This window comes from Salvelinus fontinalis, chromosome 32 (assembly GCF_029448725.1).
Source record: "Salvelinus fontinalis isolate EN_2023a chromosome 32, ASM2944872v1, whole genome shotgun sequence".
Taxonomy (NCBI): domain Eukaryota; kingdom Metazoa; phylum Chordata; class Actinopteri; order Salmoniformes; family Salmonidae; genus Salvelinus; species Salvelinus fontinalis.
In genome coordinates, this window is record NC_074696.1 from 20596603 (window position 1) to 20615494 (window position 18892).

Here is an 18892-nt window from a genome sequence, read left to right on the forward strand (position 1 = left end):
TTTACTCCATGTGTAACTATGTGTTGTTGTATGTGTCGAACTGCTTTGCTTTATCTTGGCCAGGTCGCAATTGTAAATGAGAACGTGTTCTCAATTTGCCAACCTGGTTAAATAAAGGTGAAATAAATGTAAAAAAATAAAGTGATCGCGTAATCCCTAATTACAGGAATCTTTGAAAAAAACTATAAGTCTTCAATTTAACGATAGCAAAGACACGACAACAGGATGCATGTTTTGGAATATTTTTATTCCGTACAGGCTTTTTCGTCTTTTCCCTTTGTCAATTAGGTTAGTATTGTGGAGTAACTACAATGTTGTTGATCCATCCTCAGTGTTCTCCTATCACAGCCATTAAACTCTAACTGTTTTAAAGTCACCATGGTGAAATCCCTGAGCCGGTTTCCTTCCTCTCCGGCAACGGAGTTAAGGACGCCTGTATCTTTGTAGTGACTGAGTGCATTGATACATCATCCAAAGTGTAATTAATCACTTCATTTTCCTCAAAGGGATATTCAGTGTATGCTTTTACAATAGTTGCCCTGCTTTGAGAGGCATTGGAAAACCTCCCTGGTCTTTGTGGTTGAATCTGTGTTTGAAATTCACTGCTCGACTGAGGGACCTTACAGATAATTGTATGTGTGGGGTACAGAGATGAGGTAGTCATTCACAAATCATGTTAAACACTTATTGCACACAGAGTGAGTCCATGAAAAATTTATTATGTGACTTGTTAAGCACATTTTTGCTTGGGAACATATTTAGGCTTGTCATAACAAAGAGGTTGAATACTTAAGACATTTCAGCTTTTCATTTCAAATGAATTTGTAAACATTTTGACAATGGTGTATTGTGTGTAGTGACACAATCTCAATGTCATCCATTTTAAATTCATGCTGTAACAAATGTGTAGAAAGTCAAGGGGGGTGAATACAGTACATTCAGAAAGTATTCAGACCCCTTGACTTTCTACACATTTTCCCCCTCATCAATCTACACACAATGTCACAATGACAAAGAAAAGTATTTTTTAGAATTGTTTGCATTTTTTTAAATAAAATATCACACTTACATAAGTATTCAGACCTCAGTACTCAGTACTTTGTTGAAGCACCTTTGGCACCGATTACAGCTTTGATTCTTCTTGGGTATGATGTTACAAGCTTGGCACACCTGTATTTGGGGAGTTTCTCCCATTCTTCTCTGCAGATCCTCTCAGGCTCTGTCAGGTTGGATGGGGAGTGTTGCTGCACAGCTATTTTCAGGTCTCTCCAGAGATGTTTGATCAGGTTCAAGTCCGGGCTCTGGCTGAGCCACTCAAGGACATTCAGAGACTTGTCCTGAAGCCACTCTTGCATTGTCTTGCCCGTGTGCTTACGGTCGTTGTCCTGTTGGAAGGTGAACCTTCACCCCAGTCTGAGGTCATGAGCACTCTGGAGCAGGTTTTCATCAAGGACCTCTGTACTTTGCTCCGTTCATCTTTCCCGCAATCCAAACTAGTCTCCCAGTCCCTGCCACTGAAAAACATCCCCACAGCATGATGCCACCACCACTATGCTTCACCGTAGGAATGGTGCCAGGTTTCCTCCAGAGTTTCTTCCAAAGAGTTCAATCTTGGTTTCATCAGACCAGAGAATCTTGTTTTCTCATGGTCTGAGAGTCCTTTAAGTGTTTTTTGGCAAAGTCCAAGCAAGCATGTGCTTTTTACTGAGGAGTGGCATCCGTCTGGCCACTCTACCATAAAGGCCTGATTGGTGGAGAGCTGCAGAGATGGTTGTCCTTCTGGAACATTCTCCCATTTCCACAGAGGAACTCAGAGTGACCATCAGGTTCTTGGTCACCTCCCTGACCAAGGCCCTTATCCCCTGATTGCTCAGTTTGGCCGGGCAGCCAAAGTCTTGGTGGTTCCAAACTTCTTCCATTTATGAATGATATAGACAGGTGTGTGCCTTTCCAAATCATGTCCAATCAATAAAATTAACCACAGGTGGACTCCAATGAAGTTGTAGAAACATCAAGGATGATCAATAGAAACAGGATGCACCTGAGCTCAGTTTGAAGTCTCATAGCAAAGGGTCTGAATACTTATGTAAATAAGGTATTTCTGTTTTCACTTTGTCATTATGGGGTATTATGTGATTGATGCCAAGTTGTCAGCCTTCCCATGATGCCCAGCAAGCAGAGTCGCGGCAGGGTAAACAAACCTTGCTCCGCCAAGTTACACCACGAGACTGATCTAAGGTCAGTTTTGTATTTCCATCCCTATTGGTTAAGGATGAGATTTGGGGAGGATAAACTGATTCTTGACCTGTACTCAAAGCTTACGCCAACACAAACTACATAAATCAAGAGCTCAGTCAATAAACAAACTCATCTAATATTAACATATGGACAAATCACCCTCAGAGCCAGGATGAAAATAGTTCCTGTGATGGATGAGGTAGAGACATGGTGTGCATTCCAAATGGCCCATAGGACTCTGGTCAAAAGTAGTGCACTATATAGGGAATAGGGTGCCATTTTAGACAACCATGGAAGTCTCAGCAGACTAAAGGCTGTTGTTGATGAGGTCTTAGCTGGAGAGTCGGTTGGCAGGGCCTGTAGGCAAGTCTTTCTCACGACTACTGGACTGTTGACATGGAGTCAGATCAGTGAAGAAAACAATCGTGCTCTCTAACCACCTAACTAGCCATAGCCAACTCCAATTTCATCACCTTTGATGTTGCTTTGAGGCACGTGATGAGGCCTGCCTCTCTCAATTCAATTCAATTTAAGGGCTTTATTGGCATGGGAAACATATGTTTACATTGCCAAAGCAAGTGAAATAGATAAAAAAGTGAAAGTACAAAAGGGAAAATAAATAAACAATTATGATTTGTATTTACAATGGTGTTTGTTCTTCACTGGTTGCCCTTTTCTTGTGGCAACAGGTCACAAATCTTGCTGCTGTGATGTCACAGTGTGCCATTTCACCCAAGATATGGGAGTTGGTCAAAATTGGGTATGTTTTTCAAAATATGTGGGTCTGTGTAATATATGTGTCTCTAATATGGTCATACATTTGGCAGGAAGTTAGGTGCAGCTCATTTTGTGGGCACTGTGCACATCGAGAAGACAGGCTTTCTCAATAGCAGGTGTAACGCAGGTCAACTGATGTTGAATACTTATCGTTACTAGTGAGATTCCAGTAACCAATCATATTATACTATATTGCTATTGATATGGTTAAGTCGACAGCTATTTCAAATCAGCTGTCAAAGCTGTATGACGAGCACTTTATTTTGAGCCAATCAAAACTCAATATTCTCTTACTCGCTCTACTAGAAACTCACATTATACACAAGTTGGTGCCAAAATTCTGAAAAAAAAAGCTTGAACGGAACGTGACGAGCTTCCGCCATTCCATGGAAGAAAAAGTTTCAATTTGTGAGAAGTTGTATAAAACTGAACCAAATAGAGAAGTAGACATTAACACGCATCTATACAAACTGTGAGGGACTGAGGGAAAGATTGACGCCAGGATTTGGTCAGGTTTTTTGAGTATGGATTTAGTTCCACCAAGGATGGTGAGCCGCCCGAACCGAGGACATCAATAAGAAGGTTTACATGTGCAGATGTCTTTTCCTTGGAGAACAGTGAATTTGCACTGCCATACTACGGTGTGGTAGGATTTTTCTTGCAAGACATCATTGCAGTGGGATTGTTATAAGCACATGCTACACTTAAACACCTGACAGTGTTTATTGTTAGGCACAGTCACTCACATTTGATTCCATCTCATAGAGGTTTAGAAGTCAGTATTTGTGAAATGGGTTGTGTTTTTCTGTGGATTCATGTTTACTGTATTGCTATTGAACTTTGACATCTGAGAGACCCTCAGATTAAGATAGACTTGGGTGCACCATAGTAAACTATAGGCAGGAAATATGGCTGATATCTAAGTCTATTGTACTATTGATGTATTTCATTCACATTGATCTCATTGAACAAATTTCCCATATCAATATTTACTCAAGGTGATACATTTTTTGTAAGTATTGTTATTTACAAAATACAAGCCGGCATTCTTTTCCTAAATTATTCAGTTGTGTGGTTTTCATTTCTCCCTACTGGTCCAGTAGAGAACCCAACTGGTCCAGTAGAGTTTAAGCTTAAACATACAGTAGCCAATAGTGTTAAGCAATTGTTACACAAGGCTATACTCACTGAGTCTGTACATACTGAAAGATTTCCATAATGTTGGGTCAGTACTCTCTGTTTAGGGACAAATAGCATTCTATTTTGCTCAGTTTTTTTGTTAATTCTTTCCAATGTGTCAAGTAATTATCTTTTTGTTTTCTCATGATTTGGTTGGGTATAATTGTCTTGCTGTCCTGGGGTTCTGTGGGGTCTGATAATGTTTGTAAACAGAGCCCCAGGACCAATTTTGATTAGGGGACTCTTCTCCAGGTTCATCTCTCTGTAGGTGATGGCTTTGTTATGGAAGGTTTGGGAATCGCTTCCTTTTAGGTGGTTGTAGAATTTAAGTGTTCTTTTATGGATTTTGATCATTAGCAGGTATCGGCCTAATTCTACCCTCCATGCATTATTTGGTGTTTTACGTTGTACACGGGATATTTTTGCAGAATTCTGCATGCAAAGTCTCAATTTTGTGTTTGTCCAATTTTGTGAATTCTTGGTTGATGAGCGGACCCCAGACCTCACAACCATAATGGTTTCTCCCCCCTCCCCCCCCGTGGGAAACATATGTTTACGTTGCCAAAGCAAGTGAAATCTCTCTCTCTTCAAATGTCATATTATGTCTATTTACAGTACAAAATGGAAATAAATATAGGTTGTATTTACAATGGTGTTTGTTCTTCACTGGTTGCCCTTTTCTTGTGGCAACAGGTCGCAAATCTTGCTGCTGTGATGTCACAGCAATCTCTCTTCCTCTTTTTACCAAACAGTCCTGCTGTTTACAGTTGAACAGTCAAAGGGGCTTTTCATTGGTCATGCCTGACTAGCCAACCAACCTTTGACCCTGATCAATGACATAGTCATATCGTATATATGGCACGTCCTTTTATCTAACGCTTCCGAACAAGGTTGACGCAGATGAAGGAGATAGATGGGCCCATAGAAATACATTCAGGAGGTTGTGCAGCGAAGATTGCTCAGGTCCTACACCTATTTGTTTGGTGCATTTCTCTATGGGTGTTTGTGTGGGTTCAGATTCTACATTGGTTCTATTTTGATTCTACATTGGTATTTCACCCAATAGATATTTTTCAAAATTGGATTTCTTTGTGGGTCTGTGTACTCTGAGGCAAAAATGTGTCTCTAATATGGTCTCTCTCTCTCACCTGTTGTCTGTATCTGTAGGATCCTGTCGTAGACTCCGTCTGACAGCTCCATCACTGCTCTGCTCGCCTGGATCATCTGTAGACAGAGTACACAAGATCAGTCTATTATACACACACACATCAAAATAACATTTCATTAATAACCCCAGAGAGATTCAGACCCCACGTCTGATTAACTAAACACTTCTCGCTGCAATGCCTTTTGGGACACGACCCCACTTTGTGAGTCTGGTGTTCGACAAATGAGGATGAACACTACTGCTCCTAGAGGTCTGTCCAAATCCAACACACCACAGCTTCCTCCCATTCATTTCTCCCCCAAGCATTCAAGTCAAGGCGTGAGATCCACTTAGCGAAATAAGATGCTCATTTATGCTAATGCTATTCAGGGCCATGGTGAGCTCTCCCTCACTCTGATTCATCAGGAATGAGGATGCACTCTCAAAGCACACATATTCTACTTTGGGGGCATCTACGAAAGTAATCACTTTTAAATTAAATCAGTGACAGATGGTGACAGGGAGAGAGAGGGAAGTAGAGAAAGAGGTTAAAAACAAGTCAAAGAATCAATCAACTTATAACCTGCACAACTATTCTCAATGGAAACCCAAAGCGCTACATAAATAAAATGTGAACGATTGACTAGGATTGATTGATCGCTCCTCACCGTTTCATAGGTGGAGACCACCCTGCGTAGGACGTCCGGCAGGGGCCCCTGGGGCTCCATGGAGGGGTACTGCTCCCTCAGCTCAAACAGCATCAGTGGGTCCCCATCGGCCCCCACCACACGGGATCCCAGGGCCAATACACACTGCATGAGGTTAGCCACCGCTGACACCCCACACAGCTCCCTGAACACTGCCACCGAGTTCTACAGGGACAGAGAGAGATACAGAGGGTCGGGGGGGTTATGCAAAACACACACCCACACATCTATATAAAAACACACACACAGACACACGCACTCACATACTGCTTGTCCTGTATTAGTGATGTAGTGTTCTGTGGATCATACTGTAATCCTCTACTAAGCGATTAGTTGCTGGGGTTTAATCATGGAACAAACTGTGACATGGTTTCCTGGGATACCATCACTGAGAACATCTGATTGAATTAGAGAAGCTTTATTGGGAGATGGTTAAAGTGACAACCACAAAGCGACCGTATCACTGCCGTACTATTGAATTCATGTTTTATTGAGGTCATTGAACCGCTAAAATCTAATCAGTTTTATTTAACAGCACAGGTTAGTGTTTTTCATCATGAAACCTAACCCTAACCTCAACCACACTGTTAACTCTAATGCCTAACCCTAACATTAAATTAAGACCAATAAATCACATACATTTTTACAATATAGAAAATTGTTCGAATCTCTTCATGATGTCAATGTGCTTGCCTTCAGTGTTTACTTCTGTTTAGGTGTGTGTGTGTACAAGACTGTGTGTGTGTGTGTGTGTGTGTGTGTGTGTGTGTGTGTGTGTGTGTGTGTGTGTGTGTGTGTGTGTGTGTGTGTGTGTGTGTGTGTGTGTGTGTGTGTGTGTGTGTGTGTGTGTGTGTGTGTGTGTGTTCACGGCCTCTTTGCATTAGTGCATCAGTCTACTACATCAGGGTGACATCATAGTCTGATGACTCATAGCATGAATCCCATGTATCTCCAGCCTAAATACATCAGAGGTCCTTAACATCATTTCGACAGCCAGACTAAATGCTTATGTAACCGATGTGAAATGGCTAGCTAGTTAGCGGTGGTGCGCGCTAATAGCGTTTCAATCGGTGACGCCACTCGCTCTGATACCTTGAAGTAGTTGTTCCCCTTGCTCTGCAAGGGCCGCGGCTTTTGTGGAGCGATGGGTAACGATGCTTCGTGGGTGTCAGTTGTTGATATGTGCAGAGGGTCCCTGGTTCGAGCCCAGGTAGGGGCGAGGAGAGGGACGGAAGCTATACTGTTACACTTACAGGGACCATCACCTTACCATCAGCTTACCATAACCATAACCTGTCAGTCTAAAGCAGATCTTCATAGATCAGACTAACTAGCCAGTTTAGATGCAGTAAACAATCTCTCACTGGTTCTGTGTTGTCTACCGCCACTCAGTCTCAAAATGACCTTTATTTAACTAGGCAAGTCAGTTGATGTCTCTGGAGGAATGATCAGCCATCTTTATGGTCATAGTTTAGTGATCACTGAGATGAACCCAACCCATGGAGCGTTCAATCTACCATAAATTGACATGTCTATTCTGAGTTAGACATCATCTGTTGTGAATACAGGTATACAGGCATTTCAGTCATGAAATGTGAAAATGGTGATTGATAAATTACTGTTTATCCTTCCGCCTCACCTGCATGTTCTCCCGCAGGTCCGTGGCCTCCTTCAGTTGTGGGCCGGCCATTTTGAAAACCTCGTCCACTTCCTTGATCCCCAGGTCCCGGAGTGCAGCGTAGTCCCTCCCTCGCCTCGCCTTCCGCACAGACAGACCCCGCTTGTAGGGCTTTCCCCCTCCTCTCCGGTTGGTGAGGGCCACATGGATGAACAGCATGGCGTACGGGAGGTCCTCCCCCATCAGTGACTGTAATGGTATGTGCCGGTAGCCTGGCTGTAGGCACTCCAGGGGAATGGTGTACTGACCTGTGGTAAAACAGGGGGGATTACAAATGATGTACAAGAGTGTTAGACAATGAAATTACCATGAGAAGATAGTGAATGTTCACTCACTCTTTAACTGCTACCAAGTGTTCTTTATCTTAGCTAGTAATACTTGCTTGTGAGCTAGCAATAACCTTCACATGGCTGAAAGGTTGTTGTAGTATCAAATCAAATATTTATTGTCTTCAGACAAGCTCAACCAAAAGCAGACTGGACACCGGACTAGCAGTCAGGGCAGAACTGACCTTCGCCCTCCCTTCACTACTAACCTATGAACTCGTCCCCTATGAATTCGTCATCCAGCACCACGAAGCGCACCATGGCCAGCTCTGGCAGGTTGATCTGGAACTCAAAGCTCTCGTCAAAGATGGGGTTGTGTCCGTTCTGCATCACCGTGCGGGTGCGGCGCTCGGCACAGTCGGCAGGGATACCGTGGATCTCCACGTAGACATACGGGTCCACCACATCTCCTTTAGCTCCAGAACCCCTCGGACGGGGAAGGTTCTGACCACTGATCACCTGCATGGATGGATCCGGTTTATTGAATGATTGATTGTTAGTTTGTTTGATTGATGCAAGTGTACTGAATAACGGAACCGATACCATTCAACCATGAAGAGAAGTGTACTGAACAACGGAACCAATACCATTCAACCATTAAGAGAAGTGTACTGAATAAGGGAACCAATACCATTCAACCATTAAGAGAAGTGTACTGAATAACGGAACCGATACCATTCAACCATTAAGAGAAGTGTACTGAATAACGGAACCAATACCATTCAACCATTAAGCTAAGTGCACTGACTAACGGAACCGATACCATTCAACCATTAAGAGAAGTGTACTGAATAACGGAACCGATACCATTCAACCATTAAGAGAAGTGTACTGAATAACGGAACCAATACCATTCAACCATTAAGAGAAGTGTACTGAATAACGGAACCGATACCATTCAACTATTAAGAGAAGTGTACTGAATAACGGAACCAATACCATTCAACCATTAAGAGAAGTGTACTCAATAACGGAACCGATACCATTCAACCATTAAGAGAAGTGTACTGACTAACTGAAACAATACCATTCAACCATTAAGAGAAGTGTACTGAATAACGGAACCGATACCATTCAACCATTAAGAGAAGTGTACTGAATAACGGAAACGATACCATTCAACCATTAAGAGAAGTGTACTGAATAACGGAACCGATACCATTCAACCATTAAGAGAAGTGTACTGACTAACGGAAACGATACCATTCAACCATTAAGAGAAGTGTACTGAATAACGGAACCAATACCATTCAACCATTAAGCTAAGTGCACTGACTAACGGAACCGATACCATTCAACCATTAAGAGAAGTGTACTGAATAACGGAACCGATACCATTCAACCATTAAGAGAAGTGTACTGAATAATGGAACCATTACCATTCAACCATTAAGAGAAGTGTACTGACTAACTGAAACAATACCATTCAACCATTAAGAGAAGTGTACTGAATAACGGAACCAATACCATTCAACCATTAAGAGAAGTGTACTCAATAACGGAACCGATACCATTCAACCATTAAGAGAAGTGTACTGACTAACTGAAACAATACCATTCAACCATTAAGAGAAGTGTACTGAATAACGGAAACGATACCATTCAACCATTAAGAGAAGTGTACTGACTAACTGAAACAATACCATTCAACCATTAAGGAGCCAACAAGCCAGGCAGTGAATAGGAGCCTCCATTAAACAGATATAAATAAGCACCGCTGTCTATCTGCTAGCCACTCACCTTAACATGGAGCAGCTGAGGGGACACACCCGGCACAGAGTCTCTCGTATCGGCGCTGAAATACGACACCTCCTGTCGCATGATAGCGGGTCGCAGCACGTACCCACAATTCCCGTTCTGGCGGAACCAGGCGATGTTAAGGTCCATCATCAACCCGGGCGTCTGGTAGTTCAAAGCCACAATCTGACAACCGCACTTCCACAGGTCCTGTGGATTCATGTTGCTGGAGTCGATGCGCATGGCGCTGGGGTAGACCCGCGACAGGAAGCGCTTGTTGTAGTTGACAAAGTCTCCTGGGCGCTCGCTGGCGCAGCGCACAGCCAGGGTCTCGTTGAACGAGCAGAGCTCCCAGGGTTTCTGGATAGAGAACGACATCTGGAAGTCTGTGAAACGTACTGACTTGCACAGAGTCACCAAGTCAGAGAGCTCCTTTAGTAGCTGGAACCGTTTAGGGGTAGTAGGAGGGGTCAGGGATTTAATGCTACTAGTACCACCACCCCCTCCACCTTTCTGCCCCCCCTCCCCCTCTCCTTCTCCACTGTTACCAGCCTTCATTCTCTGGCACATCTCCGCCCCCTCATCTTCGTCAGTCACGTCCCCTTCCGCCCCCCCGCATCCCTCCTCCAACTTCTGCCCCTTCAACAGGATCTTGCCCCTCAGGGCATTAGGCGAGGGCAAGTACCCCTCCCCTTCCCTGAGGGGCTCCGTGTACAACCTCTCCCCCAGTATCTTCCTCAGGTGCTGGAGCATGACTATCTGCTGGCAGGGGGAGCAGTGGTTCTCCACACACAGGATCAGTGGAAACTCCGAAGCCTCAAACGCAAAACGACCGATCACATCCAGGACACAGTGGAACTTGACGGGCGAGGTGAGGGTGTGACCAGTATAAACCACGGGTTCGTCGCTAGGGCCATCCCAGACATCCACCTCCACACACCTGCAGCCCATCTTTAAAGCGCGGATGTAGCCGGTGATGTCAGCGGGCCCCCTGAACTGGTCCTCGATGAGGTAGGTGTTGTGGGAGGAGTTGATGTAGTAGTGGGATAAGGGCTGGCTCATGTCCTGGCACACCTGGCTGTGCTCCGGGTCAAAGAGGTGGCACTCCAGGGAGGTGAGATATCTGGTGAAACCGTCCAATGAGAGGCAGCCTTGGCGACGCCCCTCCTCCGACGGCTCGTGGGATTGGATGAGCTCCAGACTGGTGTCTTCAGTCACCTAGACACGGAGGGCAGAGGAGAACAGAGAAATGAGCATCTCTTGAAGTGAAATTGTTATTTGTATTTCTAAATCGACAACGGTCTATTGGAGAGACACTTTATTTCTTATCAGCTAGACAGAGCTAAGGAAGGACAATAGAAGAGAAAAAGGGAGAGAAAACCCTTTCAAACTGTCCTACTGGCAGAACAGAAAACCCATGAAACAGTCCTACTGGCAGAACAGAAAACCCATGAAACAGTCCTACTGGCAGAACAAAAAACCCATGAAACAGTCCTACTGGCAGAACAGAAAACCCATGAAACGGTCCTACTGGCAGAACAGAAAACCCATGAAACAGTCCTACTGGCAGAACAGAAAACCCATGAAACAGTCCTACTGGCAGAACAGAAAACCCATGAAACAGTCCTACTGGCAGAACAGAAAACCCATGAAACAGTCCTACTGGCAGAACAGAAAACCCATGAAACAGTCCTACTGGCAGAACAGAAAAGTGGTCCTCTTCGCCATTCTTACCTGAGCCATGCCCTGCTCAACCTCCAGGAACCTCATTAGATCCTTGGTATCCAGGTACTCCTTGTTGCTAGAGAACTGCACCAGCAGGAAGTAAATCTCCGGCCGGGTGCAAAGGTCGTGAAAGACCTCAATGAACTCCTCCTTGGTTACCCTGTCCTCTATCCCTCCTCTTCTGTTGTCTGCGTTTGCTCCAGTCCCAGCTCCAGATTCACCCCCATCCCTTTCCTCAGCTTCAGTCACAGCTGGAGCCCTATCCACATCGCCAGCTCCTGAGCCAATCACAGCTACAACTGAAGCCCCAACCTTTGCTTCAGCTCCAGCCACAGTTCCAACTCCAGATGTCCCGGGCCCATTCATCCTCTCCTTGACGCGATGGAGCTCCTTAAACCGGTGTTCCACTTTCTCACTCCTCACCCCAGGGTTAACACTCCTGATCAGACCTACAGCCGACCGCAAACTGATCCCCACCTCCTCTCCTCCACCCTGTCCATCTGAGACAACCATAGAGGAAAATGTCTCTGCTAGCCATGCGAGACGAAGGCTGTCCTCACTGCTGGCCATCATGTCTATGGCATGCTTCCCATACAGAATCAGATACCTAGGATGAGACAGAGACGGATTGCACAGAGATTGTCATAATTAAAAGATACCAGGGTAGGAAATACTATGGGAGTCATCTGTTCCAGTTGTTTTCATTCACTTCCATTGTCTAACTGTGAGTTCCATTTGGGTGTCAGTCTAGATTTACATCTTGAAGGATCTTAACATCCTTTTGACATGACACCTCTTAGCCATGGAGAGTTGTTTAAACTAAAGCACAACCAGATCTGGCAACCCAGCAAGACATTGTGTATATGAATCCTACCTCCAGATCTGGCAACCCAGCAAGACATTGTGGATATCTATCCTACCTCAGGCCAGTGACCCAGACGTTGGCCACCTCTGCAGAGTTAGCCACCAGGTCCAGAGCTTCATAGGTCTCTCCATAGATGATAGAGAAGGCACAGTCCTCAGAGATCTGGTCATAGACACCGTTGGTCCTAAAGGTCTCTGTGTTGCGGCCGGTGCGGACCTAGAAAGACACAAAGAAGGATCCAATCAAATGAGACCAAGTACAGAACAGTATACATGGGAGTCAACAGTTCTTATTGTTTCACTCAGTTCCATTCACTGACTGAGTTACATTTGGCTCCAAGACAGTGCTGAAGTATAGTCCATTCCTGATGAGTGCAAACTCCATTTAAATGTATTGCAGATCATTCAATTTAATTGCTCTGTTTTTTACAGGAAACCAGACGTCATTGCATTTATCAGGAGTAAACTCCATAAAGATTCATAACATCGCTGTCTCCACTTTGGTCTCCTCCTAGGTGTGTACCTACCTCTCTGATGGACGGGACGGTGATGCGGGTGTAGCTACCTACCTCTCTGATGGACGGGACGGTGATGCGGGTGTTGCTACCTACCTCTCTGATGGAGGGGACGGCGATGCGGGTGTTGCTACCTACCTCTCTGATGGAGGGGACGGTGATGCGGGTGTTGCTACCTACCTCTCTGATGGAGGGGACGGCGATGCGGGTGTTGCTACCTACCTCTCTGATGGAGGGGACGGCGATGCGGGTGTTGCTACCTACCTCTCTGATGGAGGGGACGGTGATGCGGGTGTTGCTACCTACCTCTCTGATGGAGGGGACGGTGATGCGGGTCTTGCTACCTTCCTCTCTGATGGAGGGGACGGTGATGTGGGTGTTGCTACCTTCCTCTCTGATGGAGGGGACGGTGATGTGGGTGTTGCTACCTACCTCTCTGATGGAGGGGACGGTGATGCGGGTGTAGCTACCTACCTCTCTGATGGAGGGGACGGCGATGCGGGTGTTGCTACCTACCTCTCTGATGGAGGGGACGGCGATGCGGGTGTTGCTACCTACCTCTCTGATGGAGGGGACGGCGATGCGGGTGTTGCTACCTACCTCGCTGATGGAGGGGATGGCGATGCGGGTGTAGCTACCTACCTCTCTGATGGAGGGGACGGCGATGCGGGTGTTGCTACCTACCTCTCTGATGGAGGGGACGGTGATGCGGGTGTTGCTACCTTCCTCTCTGATGGAGGGGACGGTGATGTGGGTGTTGCTACCTACCTCTCTGATGGAGGGGACGGCGATGCGGGTGTTGCTACCTACCTCTCTGATGGAGGGGACGGCGATGCGGGTGTTGCTACCTACCTCTCTGATGGAGGGGACGGCGATGCGGGTGTTGCTACCTACCTCTCTGATGGAGGGGACGGCGATGCGGGTGCTGCTACCTACCTCTCTGATGGAGGGGACGGCGATGCGGGTGTTGCTACCTACCTCTCTGATGGAGGGGATGGCGATGCGGGTGTTGCTACCTACCTCTCTGATGGAGGGGACGGCGATGCGGGCCTTGTCTGACTCCTTCTTGGAGGGCTCCCATCGCAGGGCCTGCAGACCTGACTCCAGCAGGTAGTAGCGTTGGTAGACTCGTGAGTTGGAGCGCACCTTCCGAAACTCAGTACCCTCCATCTGGAGACAGATGAGACGTCAAACATGCACACACCTTGATCCTATTCACTAGGAAGGGACTACCTGCACTTGAACAATAAGAAACAGTTTTATTTTCGTTTTCCGTTGTGAAACGTTTTGCTACGGTGTGCAGTAACGAATACCCCCAGTTATATTTCAGTCACTTATATAAAAACCAAACCAACAGACACTGCCACTGCAGAACTGTACAACTAGAATGTAACAAGTGTAACTAGTGTAGTAACTGGTTTATAACTAGTATGTGTAACGGGTGATGTTCCCCACCATAGCGCTGATGCAGTCTGCAGCACTGCTGATCTTCCTCTCAGAGAGACTGCTGCTGAAGGAGACCGTCTTCTTCCTCTCACGACCAGCACGAGACCCATCCTACAGAGAGATAGAGAGAGAAGGAGAGGATGTGTGGGGAATCGATAAGAGGAAATTGGGAAAGTGGAGAGAGAGAGATTTATTAATCCAGATAAACCTACACTCCTACCCTGCCCAGCAGCGGCTCATTTCACTTTGCTGGTGTTCTTTCTGATAAAATGTGTCAGAATGCCTTCGACCTTTACCAATAACCCATTAATCAAACACTGACGGGCTTTGAAAATTCAAATTCCATGCCCCCTTGATGACTTTGGCCTCCGAATGATCTGAGTTCTATCACTGTTCCGCTCGAGGAGAGAGAGAGAGAGAGGGGTGGGTTTATTCAATTACGTGTATATCTAGCTCTAGATTTTTTTTTAACTGTCAAAGGCAATCTGTGGCAGCATCGGCGCTGGAGTCTGACAGAATGATGGAGAACCGGGGAAGAACAGAGGGGGCACGGTCACGTTCTGTAATCCAATCACGTTAACACACATTAAAAGGTTCCTCTAACGCAGCCACCTTGGCAATCTTATCAATCAGCCTAGCCGATACCCAAGAATAGGTCTAACGCTGGTAAACATTCAACTTAAATCGGAGTAATGTAGAATCAATGTAGAATCAATGTAGAATCTGAACCCACACAAACACCCATAGAGAAATGCAACAAACAAATAGGTGTAGGACCTGAGCAATCTTCGCTGCACAGCCTCCTGAATATATTTCTATAGGCCCATCTATCTCCTTCATCTTTACTTTACTGACTTTATTGTCTCCATGGGGACATTTTGTTGCAGTGTCATGTACACGTTTAAAGTGGCATTTAAATAACAAAACAAATTGACAATACAACTTTCATAACAGTTACTGAGTCGATAGAAACATTAGCCCGAGCTATTTAGGAGGGATATCACACCTGGCACAAATGACTGTCTAGTTGTCTGCGCCCAGAGGGGAGTAGTTCAAAGTCCGTGTACAGGGGGTGGCTCTAAAATGATTTTGTGAGCCTGCTGAGGGCCCTAACCTTAAAGATCTCATCCAGGCCTGTCTGTTTGACTCCAAGTACCTTGCTTGCTGTGGTGATAATCCCTCTCAGCATATTTCTCTGGCTGACAGTGGCATTGCCAAACCAACAAACAATACAAAAAGTTGAAATACTCTCAATGAAAGATTTGTAAAACAGAGTCAGTATAGTACAGTCTATGTTAAAAGATCCCAGCTTTTTGAGAAAGTACAGTCTCGGTTGACTCTTTTTGTTGATAAGGTCTGTACATTTACTCCACTGAAGCTTATTGTCCAAGAGGACACCCAGATACTTTGTTCAGAAGCTTCAGTCATTTAGCACATCCTTTTATCTATGTCATATTGTTAAGGTTGACTGCATCATACACTGATCAGGGTCAAATGTTAGTTGGCTAGTCAGGTATAACCAATAACCTTTGACTGTTCAACTGTAAACAGCAGGACTGTTTGGTAAAAAGAGGAAGAGAGATTGCTGTGACATCACAGCAGCAAGATTTGTGACCTGTTGCCACAAGAAAAGGGCAACCAGTGAAGAACAAACACTATTGTAAATACAACCTATATTTAATGTTTATTTTCCCTTTTGTACTAATTGCACATTGTTCCAACACTGTGTATATATACACATAATATGACATTTGAAAAGTCTTAATTCTTTGGAACTTTAGTGAGTGTAATGTTTACTTTATTGAATATTATCCATTTCACTTGCTTTGGCAATCTCAACATAGCGAGAGCGAGAGAGAGAGCTAATCTGTTAATCAATAGGCTCTCCTTCCTGAGAACCAGTGCACCTTTTAATCACTCTTGTTGAAATATAAGCATATTTGCTGAACGGTAATTAAAGGTTGTGGAAAGCATTATTAGGTCTGTTGGGTTTGGCTGGGGTGAGTGTATTGCTATCCAGAACCACTAGGAATGGAAATGGAGACAGACACACACAAACACAAGGGCAGTGGGCTGACAAATGAAGCGAAGTTAAGAGAGAGAGAGAGAGAGAGAGAGAGAGAGAGAGAGAGAGAGGAGACAAGGAGTTCGGAGAACACCGAAGGGCAGCAGTGTTTTTCTGAGGAGTATGAATGAACGTGTGACCCGGGGGGATAGCAAGAGAGAGAGAACAGTGGTAGTGGGTTTTAAGTCCCTGTTCCTTCATGTAACTCCACCTCAAACATGTGTTCTCCCAACAGGGATCAGGTATGTCTGATCTTCATGCCTCCTTTATTCATCAACTCATGCTTCCCTTTTCTCTATTCTCTATTCCCACTCTTTTTTTTGTTCCTGGAAGATAAAAAAAAGGGTATCCCTTTCCTCTCTGCTGCGTCCTTGAGAATATCTTTGGAGAAACCCTGGTTACACGCCAGACAGACAGACAGACAGACAGACAGACAGACAGACAGACAGACAGACAGACAGACACTAGCTCCAGTGATGCCAAAGAAAATCAATGTGGCACTAAATCTACAGTACTTCATCAGTACCAGTGTGCTTTCTCCCGGCCATTCACACCCAGGTGCACATAAAGCGCCTTGAGACCAAGTGATAATGACTGGACATAAATACCATCTAAATGCAATCAATGACTTGCTTATCTTGCAGTCTAAAGGCCTGTGTCTGTACCATGTATAGCTTAGACACAAGACTTCCGTTACTGATACTTCCCCAATCAGAGGTGTCCCAGATGGCACTCTATTCCCTATACAGTATAGTACACCACCTTTGACCAGAGCCCTATGTGGTGCCATTTCATACATAGCCAGACAATGGCCGTGTCCTAAATCTGGCTTGCCTACTACTTATTTAAACTGCAAACTTTGTACTAATCCTACTGCATACTATTTAGAACGTACTGTTTAGTACGATCATATGCAGTAAGGTCCAAATATCAACATACTACTCATCCATACTGAGAATGTGTCATCATATGTGCAATCCAGCTTGTTCCCAGCCGTTTGTTGATGTTTGTGGAACACGTCCCCTATTCTGATTATCAACTGTTGTCGAACATGCCTGTGTGAAAAGAAGATTCTCATCCTCAAGTGTGCAGTGAATTCTACTAGATGAAAAGCCAAACTGAGTATGAAATCCTGGCATTTAAAGCATACTAGATTATTGAAATTGAATTTTTGCTAGAGGTCCAGCGGCATGGCCGATTAATTAGGGCCGATTTCAAGTTTTCATAACATTCGATAATCGGCATTTTTGGATTCCAATTATGGCCGATTACATTGCAATCCACGAGGAGACTTCGTGGCAGGCTGACCACCTGTTACGCGAGTGCAGCAAGAAGCCAAGGTAAGTTGCTAGCTAGCATTAAACTTACCTTATAAAAACAATCAATCTTCACATAATCACTAGTTAACTACACGTGGTTGATGATATTACTAGGTTAACTAGCTTGTCCTGTGTTGCATATAATCAATGCGGTGCCTGTTAATGTAACGGATGTGAAATGGCTAGCTAGTTAGCGGGTACGCGCTAGTAGCATTTCAATCAGTTACGTCACTTGCTCTGAGACTTAAGTAGTGTTGCCCCTTGCTTTGCAAGGGCCGTGGCTTTTGTGGAGCGATGGCTAACGCTGCTTCGTGGGTGACTGTTGTCGATGTGTGCAGAGGGTCCCTGGTTCGCGCCCGTGTCGGGGCGAGGGGACGGTTTAAAGTTATACTGTTACATTGATGCTGTTGACCCGGATCACTGGTTGCTGCGGAAAAGGAGGAGGTTGAAAGGGGGGTGAGTGTAACGGATGTGAAATGGCTAGCTAGTTAGCGGGTACGCGCTAGTAGCATTTCAATCAGTTACGTCACTTGCTCTGAGACTTAAGTAGTGTTGCCCCTTGCTTTGCAAGGGCCTCGGCCTTTGTGGAGCGATGGGTAACGCTGCTTCGTGGGTGACTGTTGTCGATGTGTGCAGAGGGTCCCTGGTTCGCGCCCGTGTCGGGGCGAGGGGACGGTTTAAAGTTATACTGTTACATTGATGCTGTTGACCCGGATCACTGGTTGCTGCGGAAAAGTAGGAGGTTGAAAGGGGGGTGAGTGTAACGGATGTGAAATGGCTAGCTAGTTAGCGGGTACGCGCTAGTAGCATTTCAATCAGTTACGTCACTTGCTCTGAGACTTAAGTAGTGTTGCCCCTTGCTTTGCAAGGGCCGTGGCTTTTGTGGAGCGATGGGTAACGCTGCTTCGTGGGTGACTGTTGTCGATGTGTGCAGAGGGTCCCTGGTTCGCGCCCGTGTCGGGGCGAGGGGACGGTTTAAAGTTATACTGTTACATTGATGCTGTTGACCCGGATCACTGGTTGCTGCGGAAAAGGAGGAGGTTGAAAGGGGGGTGAGTGTAACGGATGTGAAATGGCTAGCTAGTTAGCGGGTACGCGCTAGTAGCATTTCAATCAGTTACGTCACTTGCTCTGAGACTTAAGTAGTGTTGCCCCTTGCTTTGCAAGGG

The 18892-nt window shown here is 45.3% G+C and overlaps 1 protein-coding gene across 1 annotated transcript in view; it reads right to left on the minus strand.

Annotated features, from left to right (window-relative positions):
* Positions 1 to 18892, minus strand: part of LOC129830875 (inactive phospholipase C-like protein 2) — a 47850-nt gene that overhangs the window by 12811 nt on the left and 16147 nt on the right. Inside the window, exons 2-10 of the mRNA XM_055893688.1 lie at positions 14349 to 14450; positions 13914 to 14063; positions 12435 to 12595; positions 11524 to 12121; positions 9793 to 11007; positions 8262 to 8511; positions 7688 to 7974; positions 6010 to 6213; positions 5343 to 5418 (exon numbers count right to left, since the gene is read on the minus strand). Coding sequence (XP_055749663.1) covers positions 5343 to 5418; positions 6010 to 6213; positions 7688 to 7974; positions 8262 to 8511; positions 9793 to 11007; positions 11524 to 12121; positions 12435 to 12595; positions 13914 to 14063; positions 14349 to 14450 — 3043 coding nt within the window. The remainder of the gene's footprint in view (positions 1 to 5342; positions 5419 to 6009; positions 6214 to 7687; positions 7975 to 8261; positions 8512 to 9792; positions 11008 to 11523; positions 12122 to 12434; positions 12596 to 13913; positions 14064 to 14348; positions 14451 to 18892) is intronic.